The sequence below is a fragment of the Meyerozyma guilliermondii genome, genomic scaffold (genome assembly GCF_000149425.1).
Source record: "Meyerozyma guilliermondii ATCC 6260 scaffold_6 genomic scaffold, whole genome shotgun sequence".
Lineage (NCBI taxonomy): Eukaryota > Fungi > Ascomycota > Pichiomycetes > Serinales > Debaryomycetaceae > Meyerozyma > Meyerozyma guilliermondii.
This window is the reverse complement of record NW_001809795.1, coordinates 894,246-920,704: the sequence shown is the minus strand read 5'-3', so window position 1 is coordinate 920,704 and position 26,459 is coordinate 894,246. Positions and strand designations below refer to the sequence as shown.

At 45.0% G+C, this 26,459-nt stretch overlaps 17 protein-coding genes across 17 annotated transcripts; 7 read left to right on the top strand and 10 right to left on the bottom strand. All coding sequences in view use genetic code 12, as the record gives it.

The window, feature by feature from the left end:
* Positions 1-160: 160 nt before the first annotated feature.
* Positions 161-1,306, bottom strand: CPP1 (tyrosine/serine/threonine protein phosphatase; the record flags this gene model as incomplete). The annotated part of the gene is made up of 1 exon (XM_001483112.1): positions 161-1,306. One exon carries the CDS (start codon positions 1,304-1,306, stop codon positions 161-163), a length of 1,146 nt encoding a protein of 381 aa, XP_001483162.2.
* A 561-nt stretch (positions 1,307-1,867) lies between these two features.
* PGUG_05116 (uncharacterized protein) lies at positions 1,868-2,458 on the top strand (the record flags this gene model as incomplete). Its single annotated transcript, XM_001483111.1, has 1 exon — positions 1,868-2,458. One exon carries the CDS (start codon positions 1,868-1,870, stop codon positions 2,456-2,458), a length of 591 nt encoding a protein of 196 aa, XP_001483161.2.
* PGUG_05115 (uncharacterized protein) lies at positions 1,979-2,680 on the bottom strand (the record flags this gene model as incomplete). Its single annotated transcript, XM_001483110.1, has 1 exon — positions 1,979-2,680. One exon carries the CDS (start codon positions 2,678-2,680, stop codon positions 1,979-1,981), a length of 702 nt encoding a protein of 233 aa, XP_001483160.2.
* Positions 2,681-2,845: 165 nt separating this feature from the next.
* YMC2 (Ymc2p) lies at positions 2,846-3,745 on the bottom strand (the record flags this gene model as incomplete). Its single annotated transcript, XM_001483109.1, has 1 exon — positions 2,846-3,745. The coding sequence occupies one exon, from the start codon at positions 3,743-3,745 to the stop codon at positions 2,846-2,848; it is 900 nt and encodes a 299-aa protein (XP_001483159.1).
* Positions 3,746-3,873: 128 nt separating this feature from the next.
* Positions 3,874-5,163, bottom strand: SFU1 (Sfu1p; the record flags this gene model as incomplete). Its single annotated transcript, XM_001483108.1, has 1 exon — positions 3,874-5,163. The coding sequence occupies one exon, from the start codon at positions 5,161-5,163 to the stop codon at positions 3,874-3,876; it is 1,290 nt and encodes a 429-aa protein (XP_001483158.2).
* An 859-nt stretch (positions 5,164-6,022) lies between these two features.
* On the top strand, positions 6,023-8,881 carry SWE1 (tyrosine protein kinase; the record flags this gene model as incomplete). The annotated part of the gene is made up of 1 exon (XM_001483107.1): positions 6,023-8,881. The coding sequence occupies one exon, from the start codon at positions 6,023-6,025 to the stop codon at positions 8,879-8,881; it is 2,859 nt and encodes a 952-aa protein (XP_001483157.2).
* Positions 8,882-8,978: 97 nt separating this feature from the next.
* Positions 8,979-9,431, bottom strand: COX5 (cytochrome c oxidase subunit Va; the record flags this gene model as incomplete). Its single annotated transcript, XM_001483106.1, has 1 exon — positions 8,979-9,431. One exon carries the CDS (start codon positions 9,429-9,431, stop codon positions 8,979-8,981), a length of 453 nt encoding a protein of 150 aa, XP_001483156.1.
* A 646-nt stretch (positions 9,432-10,077) lies between these two features.
* On the bottom strand, positions 10,078-11,115 carry PGUG_05110 (uncharacterized protein; the record flags this gene model as incomplete). The annotated part of the gene is made up of 1 exon (XM_001483105.1): positions 10,078-11,115. The coding sequence occupies one exon, from the start codon at positions 11,113-11,115 to the stop codon at positions 10,078-10,080; it is 1,038 nt and encodes a 345-aa protein (XP_001483155.2).
* Positions 11,116-11,987: 872 nt separating this feature from the next.
* PGUG_05109 (uncharacterized protein) lies at positions 11,988-13,649 on the top strand (the record flags this gene model as incomplete). Its single annotated transcript, XM_001483104.1, has 1 exon — positions 11,988-13,649. One exon carries the CDS (start codon positions 11,988-11,990, stop codon positions 13,647-13,649), a length of 1,662 nt encoding a protein of 553 aa, XP_001483154.2.
* Positions 13,650-13,693: 44 nt separating this feature from the next.
* On the bottom strand, positions 13,694-14,476 carry PGUG_05108 (SNAP receptor; the record flags this gene model as incomplete). Its single annotated transcript, XM_001483103.1, has 1 exon — positions 13,694-14,476. One exon carries the CDS (start codon positions 14,474-14,476, stop codon positions 13,694-13,696), a length of 783 nt encoding a protein of 260 aa, XP_001483153.2.
* A 702-nt stretch (positions 14,477-15,178) lies between these two features.
* On the bottom strand, positions 15,179-16,189 carry PGUG_05107 (SDR family oxidoreductase; the record flags this gene model as incomplete). Its single annotated transcript, XM_001483102.1, has 1 exon — positions 15,179-16,189. The coding sequence occupies one exon, from the start codon at positions 16,187-16,189 to the stop codon at positions 15,179-15,181; it is 1,011 nt and encodes a 336-aa protein (XP_001483152.2).
* Positions 16,190-18,278: 2,089 nt separating this feature from the next.
* On the top strand, positions 18,279-19,445 carry WSC2 (Wsc2p; the record flags this gene model as incomplete). Its single annotated transcript, XM_001483101.1, has 1 exon — positions 18,279-19,445. The coding sequence occupies one exon, from the start codon at positions 18,279-18,281 to the stop codon at positions 19,443-19,445; it is 1,167 nt and encodes a 388-aa protein (XP_001483151.2).
* Positions 19,446-19,681: 236 nt separating this feature from the next.
* Positions 19,682-20,095, top strand: RPL23A (60S ribosomal protein uL14; the record flags this gene model as incomplete). The annotated part of the gene is made up of 1 exon (XM_001483100.1): positions 19,682-20,095. One exon carries the CDS (start codon positions 19,682-19,684, stop codon positions 20,093-20,095), a length of 414 nt encoding a protein of 137 aa, XP_001483150.1.
* A 261-nt stretch (positions 20,096-20,356) lies between these two features.
* On the bottom strand, positions 20,357-22,657 carry SLM2 (phosphatidylinositol 4,5-bisphosphate-binding protein; the record flags this gene model as incomplete). The annotated part of the gene is made up of 1 exon (XM_001483099.1): positions 20,357-22,657. The coding sequence occupies one exon, from the start codon at positions 22,655-22,657 to the stop codon at positions 20,357-20,359; it is 2,301 nt and encodes a 766-aa protein (XP_001483149.2).
* Positions 22,658-23,419: 762 nt separating this feature from the next.
* Positions 23,420-23,857, top strand: PGUG_05103 (SUMO-targeted ubiquitin ligase complex subunit; the record flags this gene model as incomplete). The annotated part of the gene is made up of 1 exon (XM_001483098.1): positions 23,420-23,857. One exon carries the CDS (start codon positions 23,420-23,422, stop codon positions 23,855-23,857), a length of 438 nt encoding a protein of 145 aa, XP_001483148.2.
* Positions 23,858-24,058: 201 nt separating this feature from the next.
* Positions 24,059-24,832, top strand: PGUG_05102 (uncharacterized protein; the record flags this gene model as incomplete). Its single annotated transcript, XM_001483097.1, has 1 exon — positions 24,059-24,832. One exon carries the CDS (start codon positions 24,059-24,061, stop codon positions 24,830-24,832), a length of 774 nt encoding a protein of 257 aa, XP_001483147.1.
* A 43-nt stretch (positions 24,833-24,875) lies between these two features.
* Positions 24,876-26,444, bottom strand: RPT2 (proteasome regulatory particle base subunit; the record flags this gene model as incomplete). The annotated part of the gene is made up of 1 exon (XM_001483096.1): positions 24,876-26,444. The coding sequence occupies one exon, from the start codon at positions 26,442-26,444 to the stop codon at positions 24,876-24,878; it is 1,569 nt and encodes a 522-aa protein (XP_001483146.2).
* Positions 26,445-26,459: the final 15 nt, after the last annotated feature.

Below are 26,459 nucleotides of genomic sequence, written 5' to 3'. Positions count from 1 at the left end.
GACGCAGAGGCGTGGTACTACAGTTTGTGGTTTCTTCAACTTCTCAGCTCTGCTGGTAAGGGCCGATTATATAAGCGAAGACAAGTAGAATGTATAGATGATATAGAATGAATGTGACTAAGAGAATGTATTCTTATAGATGAGTAGAATGAATGTGCAGTTAGCTTAGAGAGTCTCCAAACTCCATTAGTTCAAAAATTAGTCGCATGTTGGGGCATATGAGAGAACATGCGTCTATGGTGTAAGCGGAAGGTACCGATTTATAAGATTTAGCAGCCACGAATGGAGACATGAGTCCAGATTTGCTTGGGGTTTGAGGAGCTGAGCCCAGCTTGAGGAGGTCGTATGCTTGGTTCACACTGATACCAAACTTGAACATGAAGTAGGCCACAATAACGCAGGCAGATCTTGACACTCCACACTGGCAATGAACTAGTATCTTTCTTTTCGGTTGCAGCAGAGGTTTATCGCTGTCATCAAAGTCGCTAATAGCGTTGATTATTGTGGGGAGTTCTTTCAGTATGGCCGAAGTGTGCGACCACGGCACATACATGTACCTTTTTCCTGGATGTGGGAGATGTTCCAGAGACATATCGGCACACTCTCTGGCCACATTTATCACGAGATCATAATCATTAATGTCAATTTGGCGAGGACTATTGACGGGGTCCGAATAGAGGAAAATGCAATTGTTGAGCACATTGGCAGGACCACTTGTATATGCGTCCAACAGGTTCAGTTCTTGCAATTCCTCTGGAAACTGGTGTTGGATAGAAGAGACGGTTTCTCCTGACCGGGATAGTAGGAGACGAACATCGATGTTTTGTTCTTCGCTTATGTTGACATCGTTGATTTGGGAAGAAAGGGAGTCGACTTGAGCAGAAAATGGCGAGCTCAATGCACTGGCGAGGGAGGTTTTGGTTTGTCCTACCACAATATCTGTATTGCTTCGTAGTAGTGACGGAGCGTTGTTACGTTTTGGACTCGTTTGGAGCGGCAGCGATGGAATAGAAAGGGTCAAGGTCTGTCTTCTGGCTGGAGGATTGGCTTCTGATTTTTGCAGATTCGACTTTTCAGCTCTCGGTGAAATTTGCACACCAGCAACTTCTGGTGCGAGATTCAACGACAAGTTCTTCATGTTGATCTTTCGTGACGGCGTGGACTGACTCTTGCGGTGTTTGGGCGAGTAGTTGATGGATTCTGTTGCGATGGCATCAGACAGCAGGCATGTTGCGTCGGATAATGCCGAGAATGTGGAGACATAGTAGTCATTTTGCGTCGTGGGAGAGAACGGATTGGCGGTCATGGGTCGGGAGCCTACAACCGGTTCTTGTATACTGGCTAGAACTTGACGGGTGCTATTATTAGAACCACACAGGTCGAAGGCTATGGCTTGGTTTGGTGAGGATTCGGACTAGAAGGAGCTACTAGAGCGCTGTATGATCTGTTTTGGTTTGTTGTAATCGATCTGAGCTGGGGTTGTTGGTGCTTTGGTGATTTGGAACACTTTTGGTGATGAAGTGAATGAACTAAAACTTTATGAAATCGACCCAAAAGTTGTTTTTGGGCACTTGATATGATTCAGGGGGTTGGTTATAGTATATAAACCTCGTCGCCGCGACTTCCGGCAAGGTAAGCAAGGGATTCGTTGTGGTAGGAAACGGTGGATTTGTCACTGCGGGCGAAATTCTCAGCTTGTCGCACAGTGTTTGGGACGAGAATGGGGCGCGGCTGCAAGAAAAAGAGAGGGAACTAAAAAAAGAGGATGAGAAAAAAGGATAGGGTGATAAAAGAAGAGGATAAATACTAAAAGGTTTGTAATTGTGAGTAGAATATGTATTGAGTCGATAGGTATTTTTATGATTTTATGATTTTGTCATTTTGTCATTTTTTGTCTGCCATTGTTACTCTCGCTTCGCTCGCTTGCTTATTCATTTTCTCGCTACTCGTTCGCTCGCTGCTCATTCGTTTATTCTATTTATCTGTATGGAGCGTCAGCATCAATACAGTATTGCAATTCTTGCTCCCACTTATCACCATTCTCCAACAACTTCTCCTTATTATACAACAACTCCTCTCTGGTCTCGGTCGCATACTCCACATTTGGAGACTCCACGATGGCATCCACGGGACACGATTCCTGACAGTAGCCACAGTAGATACACTTGGTCATGTCAATGTCGTACTTGTAGGTTCTTCTCAGTCCATCGGCACGTTCTTCTGCCTCGATGGTGATGGCTTGTGCTGGGCAAATAGCTTCACACAACTTACATGCAATACATCTCTCTTCACCGCTGGGGTATCTCCGCAAAGCGTGTTCTCCTCTGAATCGGGGAGAGATGGGTCCCTTTTCAAATGGGTAATAGATGGTATATGGAGCTCTGAAGAACATCTCCATACAGATGTACATTCCTCTGGCAATTTCACTCAAGAAAAAAAACTTGGTGGCCTTGGATAATGCACTCTCACCACTCTCTTCCCATGTTTTAGGCTTGGGCAATCTGAAACCTTGTGGCCAAACCGCTTGACTCAGTCCTCCAGTAGCAAAATATTCTGTAGACGAAGCAGTTGCTGGCTTATTCAAAGCAGATGCAACGGAAAAAAACCTATTCTGTATGGTCCTGGAAACAGGAGCAGCCACGATCCGGCCGTTAGGTGCTGTGAAGACGGCTTTAAACATTGCAACGACGACGGACTTGACAGTGAGTTTGAGCTGCGCGAGTAACAGAAAAGTGAGCACCGCTGATTGGCGGGGCTATATGCAGGACCGGCGATACAGATCTCTCGCTCATTAAATTGCAGCCATCACTGAGTTCTTACATCTTATTTACTTTCATGTATTTCTCTATCCCATTACCCGGAGCGCCAATTCCACACTGGCAAATGTACCCGCACTACATGGTGTGGCTCTGACCAAGCACGGACCAATTCCTCTCCAGAATCCACGAGCACCTTGAGTGGCCCACAACGTTTTTGTGGCCTTTAAAACACTTCCATTAAACTTTGAATCGGCGCCAAATTTGTCGCTTTGGATGTTGGACTTGATGACGTCGATGGGGTACGACGAGATCCAGAGAAAGTTGCCCGCAAGAGCACCGGCTCCGAGTAGTTCCAAAGTGGATATTTGGTCTCGATGAGTATATCTCCTCCACACTTGTATTTTTTGGATCAAAGTTTCGTAACTCAAAAACCAGACTCCGTACGCCTGGATCTCTCGAAGCAACGTGATTCCTGTTCCACGATAAATCCCTCGAACTAATCCATTCTGGCTGTAGATGGACTTGATGGTTGCAAGTAATGGACTTCCTGAAGACTTGCTCGATTGACTCAAAATACGAAGCTGTTCAACCGGCGCCGTGACAGGAGTGTTCACTATTCCAGCGCACGCTCCAGCAATATACGTTTGAGGCCACAAATTCAATTCGGTCTGGTTGGACCGCTTCAACAACTGACGCTTGCATTCATGGAACCCGTAAAACTGAAGAGAAACACAAACTCCCACACCTACCAAGGGAGGCAATGTGCCTTTGTAGAACGCCAAAAGCCCTTCATTCTTGATCACATCCTTAATAACTTGACTGGCACTGGTATTTCCTCCTGAAGTTTGAAGCCGAATTTTCACCAAATCAGCAGGCTGTCCAATGAGCACCTGTGTAGCCCCTCCCACGAAACCCGCGGCCACATCCTTGACTTTGCGGCCCAAAGACGAGTCGATAGAGGTATCAGTAAGCTCCAAGTCGGCCATCAAATGTTTTTCATTCCGCCGTTCCAAACCTGGGGTCGATTCCCCATCGCACGTGACCTGAGCCAAGATGAAGACGAAGACTACTAACTCAGAAGAACAGAATGTAGTGACTATTGATGCATCTATTACTATTTTTTGTTCAAGAGCCCGCCAATTGACAAACGGGTGCCTGCATCCTCGGAAATTTTCTCGTCTATAGGCTCCACTTTGGGAAATGCTGTGGTGAAATCCACGGGAATGGGTGTTTTTGTCCTCTTGGAAGTAATGGTTGGCGATTTCGGAGATTTTGGCGATTTCGGCGTAACGTGAATTGTAGACGCCTGGTAACCCTTTGGGAGATTGAGCAGCGGAAGTTTGATGGGTGGAAGCTGCGAAGGAGCAGAGCCCTGTCCTACGTGCGGCGGAGTTCGGACCATTGAATGCATGGCGGGACCTGGCACCGGTCCAGGAGGCACAGTAGCACCTCCATACATGTATGGCGCCTGCGCAGAGACCGTATAAGCAAACCCCATCGGAGGTGGTGGGCCCGGTACTGGGCCGGGTCCGTTGGGTATTCTGAGTCCAGCATAGGGATGAAATGTGTATGGAGGGTAATGTGACGGGCCGTGAGGTGGACCAAAGCCTGGTGGTGCCATATGAGAAGGGGCAGGGCCGTGGCTACCGTGACCAGGACCGAACATTGGGGGCCCATTTGCTATAGGAGGGAGAGGTCCCAATGCACCCTGAGGGGGCCGTGGCGACTGGGTTGAGCTTTTAGCGGAGCCGGGGGACTTTTTAGGGGCGATATTGGGCAGTTTTTTAGGTTTTTCAATGCGATTATTTTCCGAGGCTGTGGACAACGTCGTTTCGTTGAGATGGCGTTTTCGGCGCTTGATGGTGGTACGCTTCATTTTCACCGGTCGGTGGCTCTTGTGGAGCTTGTAATAGAGCCCACAGGCATTGCAGATGGTATTTCCAGCGTCGTCTCGGCGCCAAAGAGGAGTGATGGTGGTGCCACAATTGTAGCATGCAATGGCCATGTCCGAGTCTTCGGCGCCATTTGAGGCTCCATTGTTGCTGATAGAGTTCTGACCCGGCGACAGCGGCAGGTTTTTGGCGGTTTCGTCATCGGAATCAGACTGTTTTTCGGAGTCCTTTTTTATCACCACCCGGTTGTTGTAAGCTGGACATCCTCGGCACGCTGCCGATCCTCCGGTTCCATTACAATGACCATCGCCTCGACAGGAACCCTGCTTTGATGACACCGGAATGGTATTTGGAGGTCGTTTCAAATTGACCGGTCGATGGGAATTATTGGACCGATAATAGAGTCCGCACGCATTACAAATTAAAGTTCCATCAGGCGCCCGTCGCCATAGGGGAGTTTTCGTGGTGCCGCAGTTGGAACACTGCTGGCCAGGAAGTGCATCGACGGACATTTCATCAAGATTTTGATGGTGTGATTTGAAAGTGTGGTAGCGAAAATGACAAATTTAAGTCAGTTTAAAAATAAATTTTGAGCCGGTGGCGATGCCGATGGGTGGCGTTCGGCAAAGGTAATGAAGGGAGGTACACCTGGGTAGCACAAGTTGCAAGGAAAACAAACCAAAAAGCTAAAGCAAGGGTCAAATGGTGCGTGAAAATATGTGACAGATATTCAGTTATATGGCGCGGCGGTGTCTAATTAGGGTAAGGTTTACGATCGGGAAGTAATCAGATGCATCAGGAGCCAATCACGCACGCGCAATTTGTCAGCGCTTCGCTTACGTTTGGACGCACGGGTCCACCAGCACTGGCGCAAGCACGGTGCCACTGGCACGTGAGATACTCGCCTGGTGGGCCGATGCGAGCGCGCGGTTGACCGGTCTGAAATTTACGCTCGGAGTAAATCTCATACCTGCTTAGGTCGGTCATTTAGGGCCACTTCAAAATTATCATTTTTTGGCATTGAGCCCTGAGACTCGGCCAGCGGCTATATATGTGAACAAGGTACCACCCAGTCAATTTCGGCTACATTGAGACATTTCTGACAGTCCTATGACATTCCATTTATCGCTCAAAGCACGTGCCGCTCATCACGTGAACGAATACGCGTTGTTTACTTTCGCGTCGCGTTTGTTATGGTCAAGGAGGAGAATGACCGCCAGGTTACGAGTCGTCACCATCCAGCCAAACTAGTCTTTGCGGTACAACATCACCAGTATACTGTGTTACTTTCATCCTTTACGCTTCTGCATACTGCCTATTGTTTCCAAAACACATATTCTCAAAGGTGGTACTTCAGTTTACCAGTCATAAATGAGGCCACCTCTCACCGCCAGCAGTGGTTCTGGAAGCTCTCGCTCGTCGGGATCAACATCAGCTACGCGAGATTCGTTCGAAACGCCTTCCAAACAGCCCATTAGTGACGCATACTTCTACAATACTTTCTCCCGTTCGTTCAACACGTTGATATTAGACGATGACAGTCAAACCCACAAGAAGAAAAAGATCAGTAAGTCGCCTCCATTCAACTTGAAACACGATACTGGCGCCAGCGGGTACGACGATGATACTATTCAGCCGGTACGTTTGTTTAACCAGCGGAACCCGACCCAACAAACTTCCTTGAACGACCCTTCACCTGAAAAATACAGTGGACAAGAATCCCGCATACACTCAGGAACCAGCAACAACTCCAGTCTGCTTCAGACGCTTCAGCCGCCTAACATCCTGAACCAAATGTCGCTGGATAGTGATGACGAAAGGACATCCTCGATCAAACGGTCTTCCAAATACCTCAATCTCTCAATTGAGCTGTCGGCGTTAAAACCGCGCCCTGAAGTGGATTTGATCCCCAACCTCAACGAGATCGAAACCCCGGTGTTCAAGAGCGGCGAGCATACACCCAACCAATTCAAAAGACCCCATCAGCTCGTGAGCCAGTCCCCATCACCATCTTCGGTGGGGCTCGGCGCAAAGTCCTCGTCTCATCTACTTCTCTCGGGCTTGGGAAGCTCAGGACTACATTCTCCTGCCAAAATGGGCAAGACCCCCACTCGTTCTAATCCCATCAACATGTCTACGCCTTTTTCGAGGGTGTCCAACAAGTTGCGAAAAACTTCCGATAGTCCATTCAGAACTGAAAACTTGAAAAATGATGAGAAATCAATCACTGCATTTAATAATCAACTTGGCAAACCAAACAAGTCTCAGATGCTTGCCGACCAGGCTTCGAGCCCGTCCATGAGTTACCAATCCTCCCCTTTAAAGGGCCATGTTACAGATTTCATGGATATGTCAGAAAGTCCGTCAAGATATAAAAAACCAGCCCAGCCCACCGTGACAATCTACGAAGACACTACCGCTGATATCAGACGAAATCGAACTCACCACGCTGAGCTGTATGTTGATACCCCAATTGACGATGATAAAGAAAATATTCACGAACCCAAGTCCATACTCGACGAATCAAAATCGTATCGGTTTGTAAAACCGTTACAAACTGCATTCCGGTCTACCGGGTTGCTTAAAAAGAATAGTATTGCTAGCATTGGACGAAAACGACCTCCAGAGACCCCCGTCAAGCCTCATCCAGTTATGTTCCTAAAAGAATCGAAAGAGCCCTTAAAGCTGACGCTTGGACCAGATAACTCTGACGTTTCTATCGAAATTGGTCGAAATGCAGCTGCTCTTGGTTCTGTGACCGACTTGGGCTCAAACGATAGCTTCTTCAAGATACCTTCACCTGCTAAGACCTCAAGTCGAAGCAACAAAGTCAGTGTCTTGGGTGACTTCGATATCGATTTCGATTCAGATGATAGCATGAATCCGGAAACTCCCACCAAAGCAGTCAAAAAATCACACTCTACACCTGCCAACTTTAGTCCCCTGTCCTACAAGCACCTCCACCTCAAGCTTCCAAAAAATCAACCGCAAACTTTGGTGTCAAGAATGAAATCCAAGATGGAACCATCCACACCCACAGCTCTATATCACGAGTTAGGAGGAGAGGGAATGTTCAGTTCATCTCAAGTCACGATTAAAGAACCCAAGATAGACGATCATTTGGTTAAAAAATTTGGCATTAAAAATATCAAGTACCTTGGAAGCGGTGAGTTTTCTCTTGCTTTCGAATGCTCATTTCAAGGACAGCGATACGCCATCAAAAGAACAAAACGACCAGTGCTTGGTAAACTTGAATTGAAAACTATTCGAAGAGAGATTGAAGCTTTGCGTGTTCTCACTTCGGTGAAAGATAACGAAAAGGCAAACTTGCAAGAACAAGAAGAAGGTAAGGATTTTCTTGTTTACTTCATCGAGGCTTGGGATTTCAATGATTACTACTATATTATGACTGAGTTCTGTGAAGGAGGAACTTTGTTTCAATTCTTGGAAGAGAACAAAAACTACAAAATCGATGAATTCCGAGTATGGAAAATATTGATTGAAATCCTAAGTGGATTACGGTTTATTCACATGAAAAATTACCTCCATCTTGACTTGAAACCAGCCAATATCTTTGTTACATTCGAAGGTTTTTTGAAAATTGGTGATTTTGGACTTGCAACCAAATTGCCCATCCTTGAAAAAGACTTTGATCTTGAAGGAGATCGCAATTACATTGCACCGGAACTAATCAACGATAAAATCTACACTCCTTTCGCAGACATCTTTAGCGTGGGGTTGATGATCTTGGAAATTGCAACCAACGTTATTCTCCCAGACAATGGAACACCTTGGCGTAAGTTGAGATCTGGAGACCTCAGTGATGCTGGCAAACTATCGAGTGACAACATTAGCGATTTTTTGCTGCATAGAAACTTCTCGTCCTTGACATCCTACAACTCCATGGCGAACTCTTCTACATCGTCATTATACCCAAGTACAACCATTCAACTCCAGCAGCCAAATACCACGATTAGAGAGGTGGATCTAAGGGACGTGATACCGAGTGGTGCACCCGATTTCTTGGTTGCATGCGGCTCGAATAACCTCGACCAATTGGTGCATAAAATGCTCAGGCCAGATCCATTTGAGAGGCCCACGGCGAAGGCCATTTTGGAGATGCCTGAATGCATAACGATAGAAGAACGACGCAAAGCCGGGGCAATTATCTTTGAAGGAGAGTTTGGTCCCACGGACGACGACGACGAGGATGATGAAGATACTCGTTAGAAACACAACATTTACGACAGTTACGAATACGTAGATAGCGTTTATCATTGTAATGCTAGTTAGAAAATAACTAAAATATGAGCTCATAGAGCTAAAATTACTGGATTTGGGAGTAGCCAGTGAATGGGTTAGCATTCTTGGATTTTAAGTACTCGTCGGAGGCCTCTTGCCAATCTCTGTTCAAGGTTTCCGGTTGAGGAGCAGCGAAGATTCTGGTCAAACTGAACAAACCAACACCAGCCACAAGACCGGCAACGGTTCCCCAGAATACCTTAGCGGCATCACCAGGCGCGTGCAAAGGCTTTCTAGGACCCCATTCACCGAAAGAGATGTAGTAAGCGGCTTTCTTTTCGGCGGTAGTCAACTCTTGCCATGGCAATTCCATTCTAGCTTTTAATTCTTCTGTGATGCGGGTTTGGTCTTCCTTTGGTAAGGTTTCCCATCTAGTTTCCAAGCTTCCTACGTAAGCGTTTGACAACGCTCTTGGAGCGGTCTTCGTGACAGTAGACTGGCTACGCACAGCGATCCTTTGAATTGACGAACGTAACATTTCCGGCTGTTTGTTAGTACTTGACTGATGAAAAATTTAGAGAGCACATGTTGTATGCAGTCGCTTCAAAATCACGTCATCTGATTGGATGGCTGAGCGGGTGAAAAAGGCAGGATAGGAAAGGAGGACATGGCAGCTTTCTGTTTGTACTGTCATACATGGCACAATTGCCATGACTTTCGGTTGATTTTTGGCGTGAAAAATTCAATTTAAAGTTTCGACGACGAAGTTCAGGGAAACATTGCCGACACAAATCGACCTCAAGAAACTCCCAGAGTTGTTTTGTATGTTTGGTACGGTCTCTAGATCATACAACGAACGTCAAGCTCTTGAAATATGACAGATAACGCCAGATAAGGGCAATATAACAATGATAGAAATTCGAATCCTGAACAGGAAAAACTTGCTCAATCGCCAGATCCCAACAAAGCCTATTTTATGAAAATAATGCTCATTGCTATGAGCGCAAACACTGCTAAATTACCCCTGAAGACTTACCTTTCTGATTATTGATGCCAATGGCTGTATTAAACACAAGAAGGAAAACTCTCGCAAACGATTGGTACATGCGATGTCGCACGACGACATATTTATGGGCCGATACAGCGGGCACTGGACTGCCTGCAGTACTCGCAACTATGTTAAATTATTGAGCTAATATATCTATGATAACTCGTTTCAATTGCGACTCTCCGACTTCTTTTCGCAGCAACTCGATGTTCTGTGGTCTCCGGGTTTCCAAGTAGTTTACAAACTCAGTCACTGAGCCTCCAACCCCAAAATAGATCGATTTTGCAGCAACCACGGCTCGGCTGCAAATTGAACCGGTAGGCGCCATTAATTCTAAAATTAGCTCGGCGACTAGCGGGAGCGACTGGGGGGAGTATATGGTTTCCGAGGTGATCAATGTTTTTACGCCGAATGACATTGCAATGTTTAGGAAGGAACGATTCCAGCCACCAGAGACAAGAGAGATGGAAATATTCTTGGTAGCAAAGTCAGCAAGAATTGCCGAAATGAATCTTTGAGTGATAATTATCTCGTCGTTTTGAAGTGGAGGACCATCTTCGCCGCTACACAACATCTGTAGCTGCTGCGGTGGAATTGTAGATGCCCAATGAATAACCAAGTTGGGTACTGTAACTAGACGTAGCACATCGTAGTTAAAGTCTGTCAATACAAAGCAGCTTGGCTTGAATGTGGTATCGTTTTTCGAGCTTATTTGCTCCAAATATTTGCGAAGAATGAAACAGGTTGGTAAGGCAGTTCCACAGCCCAATTCGAGAATGCTCTGAGGAACCAGTAGATCCATGGTAACAGAAACATGGTCCACTGTGTCATATGAACATTCCCAGCTCTTGAAACCTCCCTCATATACATTTTGTTTAAGATCAACGTCTTTTTCGTCTCCCAATAAAATGCTCCCCATGGAGCTCGCAGCATCTTCACTCATAACCTGGTGTTTCACATCGAAAAGCTCTCTCCTATAGACAATGTTACCTTTGGGGGTCCTATAGTTGTCGAACGTGATCCTGATGTCCTTTAAAGACGTTAAAATGTCCTCAAAGCTGACAATTTCAGGAACATGAAATCCATCGACGGCATCTAGAGGATTCGTTTCGACCTGTTTTGGCACACTAGGAGTATCTATATCGTCGTTGTCAAACCCAAATGCAAAGGACATGACCCAGAACGCTCAATAATGGCAATTAGTGAAGCAAAACAACGTTCTGTGTGGTTTAACAAAATCTACTGTTTGCAACAATTCGATCTCATCGCGAAACTTTTACATGAGACTGAGATACATAGATGAAGTAGAGTAAAAGATTGTTGTTATGTAGCACTGTAAAACAATACCCGCTTTTATAGACTCAATCTATAATTCATGCGAGTTATAACCTCGGTATATCTCGGACATAAGGCATGAAGTCCATCTACGAGTACAGACAAATGCCAATCAACGATCAGTATCATTTTACGATCAGTATCATTTTACGGCCAGTATAATTGAGCTGATTCGGTCTGATTTTACTTTGACGTAACAAACTACCAGTACACATCCCAACCATTTTACGCTACTTTTCATCTATAACCTCTTCCTTCCCTACACTATGTTCCGGTCGTGCCATGGTGAAATGCCCCAAAATTTTTTGTGTTCAGATCAGACGCAGCTCTTTTGTTCAAACGTTGGCAAGTAATTTCCACTACGTTTTATTCTGCAAGAAGCGATTTTCAACCTTTGTGTTTCTGGTGTCTGGAAATAGAGTGCCTGATACACGTTACTCTCAAGTAGATAGCTTTCAAAGACTTTCTTTCTTTGAAACGAGGTGGTCGTTTTTTTTGCCAGGGTCCTTCGTTTTGCTGATCTTTTCTGTTGACACTTGCAATCTGACAGTGGATCCGTTGATGAACTAAACTTGCATATACCTTCGTTGTTCAGTGTTATTCTTGCTTTTTTTGTTGCCTACCTTTCACTTCATCGTTTACACATTCTAAGAAGATTGTCAAAGGGCGTCGCCTGTTTTTGTACACAAATTTCCGTCTCGAGTCCATACCATGTCATACTACGATCCCTTCCAGAACCAGCAGTATATGGGTCAGCCATACTATCCCTATTATCCTCAAGATGGCCAACAGGCTACCAATGGTAATCAGCCGCCAATCATGCAACAGCCTCAGTGGAACTATGATCAACAATACTCCGAGGGTTATCCTCAGGGAGCCATGGGAAGTGATTACTATGTGGACGAGTCGAGTTTCAATCCCGTTCCTATGCAGCTGAACATGCCATATGAGGCATCTCCGTTCCCTTCAGCTCCACAAAATCCGATGGCCCAACCGTCCGATGTATACGGAAATCCTCAGGGTGATAACAGTTCACCCGCAGCGCCTTCTCGTACCGTTTACCTCGGTAACATTCCCTCTGACATCGAGCCAAACGAACTTTTGGACTACGTGCGGTCGGGTATTCTCGAATCGGTCAAGATTCTTCCCGCAAAGAACTGCGCCTTCATTTCGTTCATTGACCATCAGTCAGCTCTCTTGTTTCATTCCGACTGCATTTTGAAGAAATTGAGTATAAAGGGCCATGATATTAGGATAGGATGGGGCAAAAACACACCCATGCTTCCCGCCGTGGTCGACGCCATACATCGTGATGGAGCCACCAGAAACGTCTACCTTGGCAATTTGAATCATCCGATCACCGGAGAGACTTTGACTGAGCAAGAGTTGAGAGAGGATTTGTCAACTTACGGTGTTATCGATAGCATTAAGATTATTCCTGAAAAGGGAATTGCATTTATTCACTTTTTATCAATTTTGAGTGCCATCAGATGTGTGCAAAACTTGCCTTTGAAGGAGAAGTATTTGGACAAAAAATGTTTTTATGGAAAAGATCGTTGTGCATTCATCACCAAGACCCAGCAACACAATGCGGCCCAATATTTGGGTTTGGCCCCAGGTATGGAACATATTGTCACTGCAGCTGACCGAGAGTTTATCTCATCAGCATTGGTACAGCAATCGGCCGCAGCTGCTCAAATTGCAACTCAAGCTGGTGGAGCCAATAACCTTGGCAATAGAACCGTCTATTTGGGTAACTTGCATCAAGATTCTTCTGTGGAAGAAATTTGTAACGTTGTGAGAGGGGGGCTTTTGCAGAGCATTCGATTCTTAAAAGAGCGTCATGTTTGCTTTATTACGTTTATTGATCCCATTGCAGCGGCTCAATTTTATGCCATGTGCCAACTCCACGGATTGACCATTCATAATAGGAGAATCAAGGTTGGTTGGGGTAAGCATTCGGGCCCTTTATCCAATGGATTATCCTTGGCTGTCTCCAATGGAGCCTCGAGAAACATCTACGTGGGCAATCTCGGAGACTTCAACTATTATAACCCAACAAAATTAAGAGAAGACTTTTCTCAATTTGGAGATATTGAGCAAATCAATTATCTCGAAGAAAAAAATTGTGCATTCATTAACTTTGTCAACATTGCTAATGCAATCAAGGCAATTGATGGCATCAAGTCGCTTGACGATTACAAAAATTTAAAAATCAACTTCGGAAAGGATCGGTGTGGTAACTTACCCAGGCAATTTCAAAATCATTCATCGGCACCTCAAAGTGCGTCGGAGCCAAGATCCAGCAATACATTATCAGATAATGAGCTAATGACAGATGACAGTCAGCTACCAACCCAATCCAGCGGATAAGTAGCTATCGGTCAATAGGTGAAACCTATGCTGAGTGTGTAGGATCATAATTTAGGAAATATTTTAACAATGATAACCATTCCAAAGAAAACAGCGTACACCACCAAGGTTAGCTTGAGAAGAAACCAAAAGGAGATTTTTCCGCCAGTTTTGTTTGTAACATAATTGTTGAGATTGTTCCCTACTTGGCGCATCATTGTCTCGTTCTTGTACATCGCATCACTGGTTTTATCCAACGCTTTGTTATCGTCTGCAAGTTTCGCAGAGAACGAAATAGCAGACTCGCGAAGCGACGAAGCTAGTCCCGTCAATTCACTCATTATATCCTCTTGGATGGACTCATGGTACTCGTTAGCTTTATTGATATTTGGTGCCTCATCATCGAAAGAAGTATGTGTACCTCCAGCTAGTAAACGCTGTCTCAACAAGGACAAATCATCGTTAGCATCGTGAGAAAGTTTGGTGGGATCGTGTTCGTCTCCTGATTGAGGTTCCTCTGATAATCGAGGCGTGGGAACTGCTCTTGCAGCGTCGAACTTATTCATGAGTTGTTCATTAACGAACAAATATTCGTCCACGGTGTTTTGTATGTGGCATACTGCGTCGGTAAGCTCGTTATATTTGCGGTGTTTTGTGTATTTTTGGAGGTTTTTGCGGATAATAGGCAAATCGTTGGCAATCGATAGCAATTCTAGATGGGTGACGTATGGTATTTTTTTGGATTCAAGGGGTTCTGAAGGCGAAGTAAGAAGGTCAGGAAGCCGTAGGGACAGAAGGAGGTCTTGGTGCTTCGTCAATATGCACTCAATGGACCTAGTTGAAGACATGCTATAAGAAGGTGATTTAAATGATGCGAAGTCAAGTCGCGAGAAATGAGATTTGGCAGGCCAAAAATGGCCGACAGAAATTAGTGGAAAACGAAAAATCACCAGACAAAGTTAAGGTTACGAAATAATGTCTTATGTGCTAAAAGTTCTGGTTAGCAAGCTTAGCAAGCTTAGCAAGTTTGCCAACTTGTAAATTAATTGCTTGTAAACCAATTAAGCAGAATCCTACTGTTTACATGTTTGCCCTACTACTATCAAACAACGACCTACAGGAACCGCAGTTCTGGTCGTGGTTAGCGAAAAAGGCTCAAGTCACTCTCCCGACCCATATGAGCGGCATAGAATTCCAGTCTATGCCAATTCAGTGTTGCGCCGGTAACTTGCGAAAGACAAACGAAAACGAAAATGGAGATGCGGTCGTGCGCGGGTGGTAGTGTTTGCGACAAGAGCGGTGCGGATACAGTATTCTCCATAATAACTCAAATCCTGCATTGAAAATCCGATACCCTATACATGCCAAGCAGCGGGCTGCAACTTCAATTTTCATACAGAAACGTACCATACCTTATAGAGCAAAATATCGTTTGAAGAACGGATGCGAGATACTTCAAGCAAATGAAAGATCAAATGATGCCAAAATTTTCGCATTGAACTAAACAGTCATATCATATACTGAATCTATTTCTCTATTTCATTTCTCTGTCACTTCTCTGTTTCAACAATTTGCTTGACGCTATCAACCACTGATTGCTCCAACCCAATGTACTTGAAACCAAGAATCTTTTCAGTTTTGGAGAAATTCAACTTTGCGCTGTTTGCAAGCTGCTCTTTACTGGAGCCCGGTTTTCCAACAGGCAAATTCTTCGATAATTGTGGAAAATGCTTGTGAATGATATCCAAAAAGTCTTGATACGTAAACCGCCCATCAGCCATAACCAACCGTTGATTCTTAGCTTCGTCTTTTTCAAAAGCTACCAAATGGGCTGCAGCAACGTCTCTAACATCAATATAAGGCCCAGTAACTGGAGGTACCTCGTCATTAGGGCCCATCTTCAAAGCTGAGTTAATGAGCTCAGAAGAAGTATTAAGCTTGTCCTTGATGCCCGATTGGAAGGCTTGCGGGCCATAAACGTAAGTCGGATTGACTACTGTCAAATCGAATTTAGGTTTAGCTTCTTTCACAAAGTCCCAAGCCACTTTCTCAGCCAATTTCTTGGATACGACGTATCCTAACCAAGCGTTTTTGAGACCATCCTCTTTCGACAAAGGGTTCCAATCCTCTTCGGTGTATGTCAATGTTGGATCACTTTCTCTATCAAGATTTATTAATGCTGCGAAAGAGGAGGTGACCACCACCCGGGTAATCAGTTGTCCATACTGCTCAATGGCTTTCAAAGCATTAGTAGTTCCTTCAACAGCAGGAATGTACAACTCCTTTTCAATGTCCGTTGCCTCAAAGTGAAATGGTGAAGCAGTGTGGAGAAAAACAGTTACTTCCGGATGCTTCTTCAACGATTCGTCAAACGCCCCGCTCTTGGCTATGTCTTCAACAATTTCATACTCAAATGAGCTTCCAAACTGCGATACAAGAAGCTCACCCTTGGCTTTACTTCTCACAGAACCCACGACATGGTACCCTTTTTCGATCAATTGTTGCACCACATGTTGTGCGATAAATCCACTGGCACCTGAAACATAGACAGAAGTTGTCATTTTGTTGGCATTTTCAAGAGGTTGGTGGGTATTTATATGCCAAGCAGAGAACCCATAGACCAGCAGCACTAGGTATTTGATTGGCTGAGTGAATCGAGAATTTCACTCTATTCTGTTCGCGCGGCTCATGTCCGCGGACTCCGTGGACATTTCGGAGAAACCTCAACTTGCCATAATCAAGTGAGACCGTAGTCTTGTAAATGACCGAAATCACCGCGGATCCGTCATTATCACGATACAATCCCCCGTTACGATAGATTTGAAACCCCGCCTTGAAAAAATTGTTTAGAAGTAAAATGTCCGTGCCCAATTCAATCTTCACAAGCTAGGTGCTTGTTTATCGGTCTTATTGTCGATGTATGACAATTGGAAGTAAGGAGTACTCCGATTGGGTACTTGACGATGAGGAAAGGTCATGCTTATTTTGAAGAAATGTTATGACAACGGTCTTTTGATAGCCGATGTCTCCAACGGCCAATTGAAAGAAACAGATCATGGTATGAATATCTTCTATTGAAGGATCATTGGGATCGGACTTGGGTAAAGAACATATACAATTCGGCATCATTATCAGTTTTATCCTCATCGACCAAAATCCCGTTTCCGGAATGTCGAATTGATCTTCACTTGCTACAAGATGTGAGTATGAAACATGTCCTAGTTGGTTGATGGAAGACTTCACTTTATACCTCAAATTTCCCTCAACACTAGGCCATGGGTTTTCATCTAAAATAGCATTGAGGCGAAATCACTAAGAAGGTTGCTGGATCGCAAATATTGTTAAATGATTTTTTTCGCAGCTACGTGCATCAAGCACAACATTGTCACGAAAAATAAAATCGCAGAATCCACGCAGGAACCCCAAGACAATAGCCGGGGGTGCATTCATCAGCTCCGATGTAGAGTTTCTATGTGTAGGTTGTAATTGAGTCAGGGTTGTCTACGATTAACATAACTGAATACTGGGCATAAATGTGGGCATATAACTGTTGCTTTCTTGCTTTGGCGATCCGTTCGCGACCCTGTTTCACCTCCGTCGCGACGCATTGTTGCGAGCCCAGTATACGAATTACAGCTTCTACATGAGGAACGATTGTCAATTATTTGGATTCCATTTGATGTCCATTTAATGTCCATTAAATGTCCACTTGAAGTTTATTTGCGTAGTATGTTCAAAATCGTACCACATATCCAGAACTGGCCAACCCCTCTTACGCAGATCTCCTCTTATCTCCTGTTAGTAAATATTGAGATATTTTTCACTGCGCGCTTCTAAATATACCCTCAAGAGACCGGAATGTTGATGGCATATATAAAATTAGTCAACTGATCACCCTCGGATCTTCCTTCCTTCCCCAAAACCACTCCTCTCGTTTCGTCTTCTGCATATTTTTCTATATATTATCGACCCTGAAGCCTCCAGACATTGCTTCATAATACTTCGCTCCGCCGCATTTTGCAGTTTCCTGAACTAATTGGGAAATCAGTGCGAAAAGAAATTCCTCGCCTAAACTAGCCGCTGATCCCCTCACGAATTCGCACCCATATCATATAATATAAACACATTCCTCATCAATCACGTAGCCTTACCAAAACAAACCGGTTTTGCCAAGTTCTTGTTGCTATTCCCTCCCAAACATTCCAGCCGGCTTGGCTACTTCTGAAGAATTCCGGGTGTGCATATAACCCGCATGCCCGTGCTCGTACAGGATAATTGCCTTGTTTATTGTCGATTCCCTGCATTTTTTTCTTGATACCCTTCCACAAAAGCTGTTTACAACGGCATTTTTGAGTCCCAGCTTTCCTTCTTGCTTTTGCTGTGAGTTGATTTGGTCTCCAGCTTAACACTATCCTTCAAGCACCACATTAGGTCTTTCGTTCAGTAATTGCTACATCGTTACGACCAAGGTTTTCCATAGCCGATTACCCTTTTAAGCCCATTGGTGATATTTGGAGTTGTTGATCCGGTGGTATTTTCGTAACAGAAGCTTTCCCGGTAAACACGTATCCGTTTCAGGCAGTTTATTTCTCTCGTTCGTCGCTTTTCGGCACAATTTTTTTTTTTTATTTCAATTGATACCCATACAGAATGAAAAGTCGAGGACATATCTTATTGCTTTGCTTAGCTACAGCTGTCAGTGCTAGCTGGACTAAAGGCGGCTGCTACAAATCATCGATAAAAAGCAGCTTGTCGTTTTCCGACGACAACACATACCAATCATCCGGTCATTGTCAGGGTCAATGCAGTGATCTGGCCTATGCAGTTGTTACTGATGGTCAATACTGTTACTGCGGATCGACCGAACTCGACCTGAGTGACGAAACTGACAGCTCAAACTGTAACACTCCATGTCAGGGGTACCCCTATGAGATGTGTGGAGGTGATGGTTATTTTTTGGTATATTCCAATGATGACGTACAACCGCAAGCAGCATCTTCTTCTTCTTCATCCACTAGCACGAAGTCATCTACAAGCACCAGCCGTACGAAAACATCAACGAGCTCGACGAGTCCCAGTTCTTCTTCACAAGCACCTTCAACTACGGCTTCGTCTACCAAATCTGATACCTCGTCTACTGATGCATCAACCACGGAGTCATCAGACAACTCCCCCTCTGCATCTCCAACTACAGTAGTATCCACTGTAACAGGTTCCGATCTGCACCTGGTGGTTGAGATCACAAAGACGATAGCACCATCAACGACCGCGGACAAGCAATCTAGCAAGACAGCATCGCCAACAACTTCGTCATCTTCATCTGCATCTTCAACAGGTGATTCGTCTAAGAATGGCTCATCGAAATCGCTTTCTGGTGGAGGGATCGCAGGTGTGGTTGTTGGTTCATTGGCAGGAGTTTGCTTGATTGCTGGTTTGCTATTCTTCTTGTGGTACAAAAAACGTCACTCGGAAGACGATCATGACGATGAGTTCACACTTTCTGGTCCCAATGAGAAAGATCAATACTCAATTGGCCCCAATCCATTCATGAGCAGTGCAGCAGCTGGTGCAGGTGCTGGTGCGGCAGGTGCAGCAGGTGCAAGTGCTGTCAAGGGCCATGGATACCACTCGAGTAGTGGTGATCTGCATTCATTTGATCTGACGCATAACGATGAGTTTCTATTTGAACGATACCCACCTATGCCTCAGGAGGCACCCAACCAAACCGCCAACTTTGGCAGAAGGAGATTGAGTAACGGGTCGTTGCCGGATATGATCACCAGAAACCCCAACTCATTGAAGGTTGTTAATAATTAGTAGGTAATGAAGAAGAATAATTGATACTATGCACAAAACTTGTATGAAGACGTCCTTACTACTTTTCTGTAGTGCAGTTGGTTCCCAATGGTTGCAGCATCCGTTCCTGCACATTCTTCAAAGCTCATTACCTAGGGCTCCAGCCCTCCATTATGTAATCTCTTACGGCCCCTCCGCACTGTGAAAAATTTTTGAAGACTATACAAACTTCTATACCACCAAACTACTAATTCACTATGTCTGGTTCAGGTGCTTCCGGTAACAAATTCCGTATGTCGTTGGCTTTGCCAACTGGTGCAGTCATGAACTGTTGCGACAACTCTGGTGCTAGAAACTTGTACGTTTTGGCCGTTAAGGGATTCGGTGCTAGATTGAACAGATTGCCAGCTGCTTCCGCTGGTGACATGGTCATGGCTACCGTCAAGAAGGGTAAGCCAGAGTTGAGAAAGAAAGTCATGCCAGCTATTGTTGTTAGACAAGCTAGACCATGGAGAAGAAAGGATGGTGTGTACTTGTACTTTGAAGATAATGCTGGTGTCATCGTCAACCCTAAGGGTGAAATGAAGGGATCTGCTATCACTGGTCCAGTTGCCAAGGAGTGTGCTGATTTGTGGCCACGTATTGCATCAAACTCTGGTGTGGTTGTTTAGTGTACTAATAATACAGTATTGACGGTGTAAGGTGTAGGACTGTAGGAAAGGGAAGGAAGGTGAAGAACGGTAAGAAACTAGAACAACTATCGGTCTTTCATCGAAAAGTCTAATCACTGTGAATGGAGTTCGTTTAATTGCAGTACTTCAGGATTGTCTCACCTACAACTTTACCCAATTGAGTCTGTCTACTTGACTTAATAACTAATACAACATTCAAACATGCTAGTATACAATGCTAGAGTGACCCCGGCACGATTTTCATGTAAGGGACACATTTTTTACGCCATCTTGTAATTCCTCTGTCTTTTTAGTCTCCAACGTTTCAACGTCATCTCCCTCGTTTTCGTTTCCTGAAGGCTGGATGGTGGTGTCGTTCATTTCTTCCTCTTGCTCATCCTTTTCTGCGTTTGCACCTTTCTCAGGCTCTTGAGGTGGGAAGGCTGAAACCTGTGACTCTAACTCAGAGTTATCATTCTGGTGTGGGTAAGGAAGTTGGCCTCCCCAAGTAGTACCATCACTATACGTTTGCTGAGGATAATGAGGGAATTGTCCTTGGGGGAAACCCATAGGAGAATGCATTCCTTGGGTCTGAGGAACAGGAATAAATTGTTGTTGGACACTCAATTGAGGTGACGTGGGAAAGTATTGTGGTTGTGGCTGAGATGGTGGTTGACCTTGGGCCGAGTTGGGTTGGGCTGGAGTAATGGTGTAGTACTGCTGCTGGACAGGATCGTAGAACTGATGTGGAGCCGCTCCTGGTGATGCGATGATATAGCCACCTTGGAACCCAGGTTGGACATATTGTTGTTGAGGATGAAGACTAGAGTCATCACCGTGCTTTTGTTGCTGTCTAACTCTCTCATCCTGATAGGTCTCAACTGGAGTGATGATGGTTCCATCCGAGTTAATCATGTTGGGCAAACGAGGCGAGTTGGCATTCTTCAGCGAGAACGTCGAAGAGAGGCGGTTGTTTATACCTGATGTTGCCTGTGATGCTGCCGGTGATGCTGCTTTTGACCTTGTAGAGGCCGCTTTCGATCTTTCGGTAGCTGCTCTAGATTGGTTTGTCGTCACCGTCTTGATCGACTTCGTGTTAGTGCCATTGGAGACTAAGCTCGCGGTTCTCGATAATTTGTTCTTGTCCAGAAGCTTTAACCGCTTGGCAATATAGCGTGCACGAGATGCTGGTGTGGGAAGACTTGTCAAAGCTTTAATATCGTTGTACCAATCAATCATCTCCTTGTAGGTGTTCGTTCTGAAGACTAGATTGTGGCTACGATGGAATGGACCACTGGTCAGCTTGGATGTAAGAACAAACTTGTAAAAACCATCACTCTTACCATCATCTCTGGAGTGGTCGGTCACTTGACAAGTGTCTAACAGCAATGACAAAACTGGTTGCATGTCCTTTTTCCGATCAGGTGTCTTGAATTCATGGATAAAGCTGCATGTCAAAACGTACCAGCTGCTTGAGTATGACTTCAAGTACTTTGAACGACGCTCGAGCTTTCCCTCGCGCACGGCAACGTTAAGAGCAGACTCGGCATGGGGAATTGCGATGTCGTGAAACTTTCTCGCAGGGAAGGTGAGATCAATAAAAGTTCCAGAAATGGCTCCACTGGGATTGTTGCCAACGGCAGAAACAGACGCAGAGTTGGAAGGAAGGTTTCTGTTGATGAATGAGTCCCATTCAAAAGTGGACTCTTTGGAAAGAAATCCGTCTCGGATGCCAGGAAACAAGATTTTGTCCAACGTTGAGTGTTCCACATCAATGAGTCCCAAGAACGACAGAAGGTAGTTTTGGATCTCGAGAACCACAATTGACTCGAGTTTTCCGCCTGCACCCTGTAAGTTGGAGTAAGCCTCGTACAAGTAGTTTTCCTCCACGAGTTGTCTCTTCAACTGGCGGTCGAGTTTCATTTTCGCCAAGTATGGGTCCAATTTTCCATGCTCGCCCTCGTGCTGTATTGGGGCTGCTGGGTGCGAGCCATGTTCAAGCTTATTGGAGAGTTCGATGTTCTGGATATACTGAGCATAAAGGTGCTTCGTTTCCGCGAGTTCCTTGCCCAAATTGGTCTTAAAGTCGTTGTGCAAGTTCTTGATTTCCTTGATCTTCACCAAGAGGTCCCGACGCAATTCGTCGAGTTTGGGAATAATAACCTGGTTGAGTTCTTTGAGGGTCTTGGAAGAGTTTGCAACATTTTGCAGGTGGTATTTCGTCAATACTCCAGGTATATCTTGAACCGAGCCGTTACCGAGAGGAAGAAAGAATGTATTCATCAGATCCTGGCCGCCATGGGTTGAATTTGTGTGGTTTTTCTCGTGACCAGAACCGGTGGACAAGCCGACCGACTGGCCGACAGCCTGTTGTAACCGCATCTGCTGCCTGACAATTTCTTCTTGCACATTAGCATATTCCCGGAGATAAGTCACGATATCCTTGAGCACCACTCTCCAAGCCAGGAAACGTGCCGCTAACACCTCTGTTGGATATTCATTTCCATTGGTGAAATTGTATGGTAGAACCACAGCAAGTGGATTGTTATGGTCGGGTTTCATGCGTACGCAGATGTCACCAGTACAAAGAAGACTCTTTTGGACGTGTCAATACCTTGTAAACCGATGTAGGTGGAGTTTGTAGATTTATATCTGGCGCAACAAACACCCACAGTTCTCGGGGAGGGACACCAGCGCCGTCGTGCGCGTACCGAGCATTTCAGCAGGTCACATGACGATAATATGGGCTCATGTTACGGCTGGCACGGCGGGGGAGTTGATGGCGGCCTAAGAATCAGGCAATGAAATACTATGGGGCAATTGATGCTATATTGATGATATGGCGGTTTTGTGTTGAAATTTGTGCGTAAAAGCTCAAGGTGAAAGAGTTTGCTTTTCGCACCTTCAACCGGACCTGCCTTATCTGTTCCGGTTAGGTGCGGCAACTGTAAGACCGAGCAAGGATGAACGGGGACTGGAAAATAAAACACTTTTTTAAAAAAAAACCTCACATACTAGACTATTGTAAAAACCAATTAGCTCTCTCTTCTGCGCCTTGTTCCCAATTGCCATTATAGCCGCTTTTCATCCAATTCCAAACCCTCCCTTCCTCGGCCGCCCTGCATGTCACGTGCGCACGAGGCTTCGGCTTCGATGCGTCCTCGCATTCGTCGCCAGAGGTCCCTGATTCTGTTCCTGCACACCCGCCAGATTCATCGCACTCGTCGTCTGCAGTCTTTTTGATTCTGTTGCCTTCACTTCATTTTGCATCCACAAAAAACACGCCTTTCGCTGGTTTTTTTCTCTCCGCTGGCTGTTAAATTCATGCCTTCGCCCACTCCGGAGTACGTGATAACCCTAGACTCGTCCGATGAAGATTCCGGCGACGTTGAAGTTGTCGACTTCCAGCGTGAAACCCAAGACCTCCTAAATAATCCTCAACAAGAATCAAAAACAAAAGCGTTGCACAACCTAGAGTGCCCTATATGCTTTGATACAATCACCACCGCAACAGCTACCCCCTGTGGTCACGTTTTTTGTCTTGAATGCTTACAACAGAGTGTTTCGAGTTCCACTGCCCGCGGTCAAACTGCAAGACACGGAGTGGGATTGTGTCCACTATGCCGTATGAAAGTCAATTTCAAGGACACCATGGTGCTTCGGATGAAACCTGCCCATGCGCTGGTGCTTCCGCCGGATCCAGAAGAGCTAGAACCGGACCACGAGGCAACTGACAACCGCCTCATTTCCGAAAATAGTTGAAGAGAAAACCCTTTCAAAGACGATCCTAAAGACGATCCTAGAAAGGCTCCGCTTTGTTTATTCCTGACACCTCCGTATCCAGGCCTCTGCTTACCCTTATACTCTATCAGTTTTTTGCTTAGGGAAAGTGGTACGTGTTTGTGTACACCAGTACACCAGTAGCACCCCATAAATTTGGCATGACACTCCGTTACCTTCAGCATGTCTTACCAACCAGTTTCCGGATCCGAGCCCACAGGCGCTCCTCCCGTGTATGAGCAAGAATCTGTGCCCAGAACGGAGGGCGACAACGTTCCTGATGACTTCAAGTACTCGGTAGATGTTGCATCTTGCGAATTACCAGTTCGTCAAATGTTCATCAGAAAAGTCTACTCTTTATTGACACTTCAAATTATCGCCACTGTGATCGTTGGCTTGATTATTCGTTCCAATGAAAAAATCACCCAATGGTGTCTCAGCAATATGTGGTTGTTCTTCATTTCCATGGTCGGTTCAATTGGGTTTTTAATTGCCACGCATTTCAAGGCTAGGTCATACCCAATTAATCTTGTTTTGTTATCTGGCTTCACGTTACTTGAGGCTTACACTTTGGGTGTTGTCTGCTCGTTGGTCGAGACAGATGTGCTCATCCAGGCGCTCTTCTTGACGATGATTGTGTTTATTGGATTAACTCTCTTTGCGTTCCAGACCAAATACGATTTCATTAGTTGGCAAGGTTTTGCCTCTATGGGCGTATGGCTCTTGATCGGTTGGGGGTTTATGTTCATGTTCTTCCCATCTCAGTCGAAGGGTATGGAAATGATCTACGGCATCTTCGGAGTGGCAGTTTTCAGCTTATACATCGTCATCGATACTCAACAGATCATGAAGACAGCTCACTTGGACGATGAGATCATCGCCACCATCACGTTATACTTGGATATCGTAAATGTGTTCTTGTACATCCTTCGTATTTTGGAATCCAGACGCGATTAGTTAGTAAATGATAATGTTTAATTTGGAAGTATCGCTATACTCTCTACAAATACAACCCTTCAAGGTTCTCCTCCACCTTGTTCTTCAATACTCTTTCCTTCGCAGCTTTAAAGTCATCGGCTTTGACTTGCATTCTTCTTTCTCTCAAAGCCAACAATCCGGCCTCTGTGCACATTGCCTTGATATCAGCGCCTGATAAATCATCCTTCGAAGTGACCAACTCTTCAAGGTTTACATCATCAGCCAAGCTCATTTTTGATGTGTGGATCGTCAAGATCTTTCTTTTGGTATTTGAATCAGGATTCTCGAATAAGATTTTTCTGTCGATTCTTCCAGGACGAATCAAGGCGGGATCCAATGATTCGATCTTATTGGTTGCCATGATTACCTTGATATCTCCACGGTCGTCGAAACCATCCAATTGATTCAAAAGTTCCAACATGGTTCTTTGAATTTCACGTTCACCACCTGAAGACGATTCATAACGTTTACTACCGATGGCATCAATCTCGTCGATAAACACGATAGAGGGAGCATGTTCTGCTGCGATTTGGAAAATTTGTCGACATAACCTTGGACCGTCACCCAAGTATTTCTGAATCAATTCTGATCCCACAATACGCAAGAATGTGGCACTCGTTTGGTTCGCTACAGCCTTCGCCAATAACGTCTTACCGGTACCGGGAGCACCGTAAAGAATCACACCCTTTGGTGGTTTAATTCCCATTTCTTCATATAATTCGGGATGCGTCAACGGCAACTCGACCGATTCCTTGATCTCTTGGATTTGTGCTTCGAGTCCACCAATGTCGGCGTATGACTCGGTCGGAGACTTGTCGAGTTTCATGACAGATACCATAGGATCAGCATCGTCTTGAAGGACACCTACAATCGACACCGTCTTGTGGTGTAATAACACTGAACAACTGGGCTCTAACAAGCCTTTATCCACAAATGACATGATGCTCACATAGTACTCCGAACCTGCAGTGCTGGACACAATGGCATGATCGTCATCTATAATCTCCTCCAAAGTACCGATAGACATTGGATAGCCACGAAGATCGTCCACCTTCTCTCTTTCTTCAACTTGTTTCGCCTCTGTGGGTTGGAACGCTTCTTGGTTGGTAACATACTCTTCTTCCAACAATAAATGATCCTTGATTCGTTCAAGTTTCAACAACTTCAACTTACAGCGAGTATTGGGGTAAACGCTTGGAAGTTTCACCGCTGTGTCCGGACCCTTTCTTCTTTTCTTTCCGAATTTGGACTCGACAGGTGGTTCATATTTAGGTTTCTCCTTCTTCTTGTCGTCTTTCTTTTTACCGAAGCCTTCGCCTCCAGGCATGCCGGATGGACCTTGACCCTGGGTTAGTAATCTGGTGCAGTTAGCGTCTGTGAAAAATAATACATACCATGATAAATTGATCGAGTGAAGTACTAGTAGTCGACTACTCGCGATCGCCACCTTTGGTTTGTGAGACGGACTGGTGTATGGGTGCATATATATCAAGGCTGCAATAGAGCTGAAACTGTTGAGCAAGTGGGAGCAAAGAGTTCTACGAATTGGATTTTTGAGCTTGTTCTGCTTTAATTCCAGTTCTATATACATATATCATTCACTTTA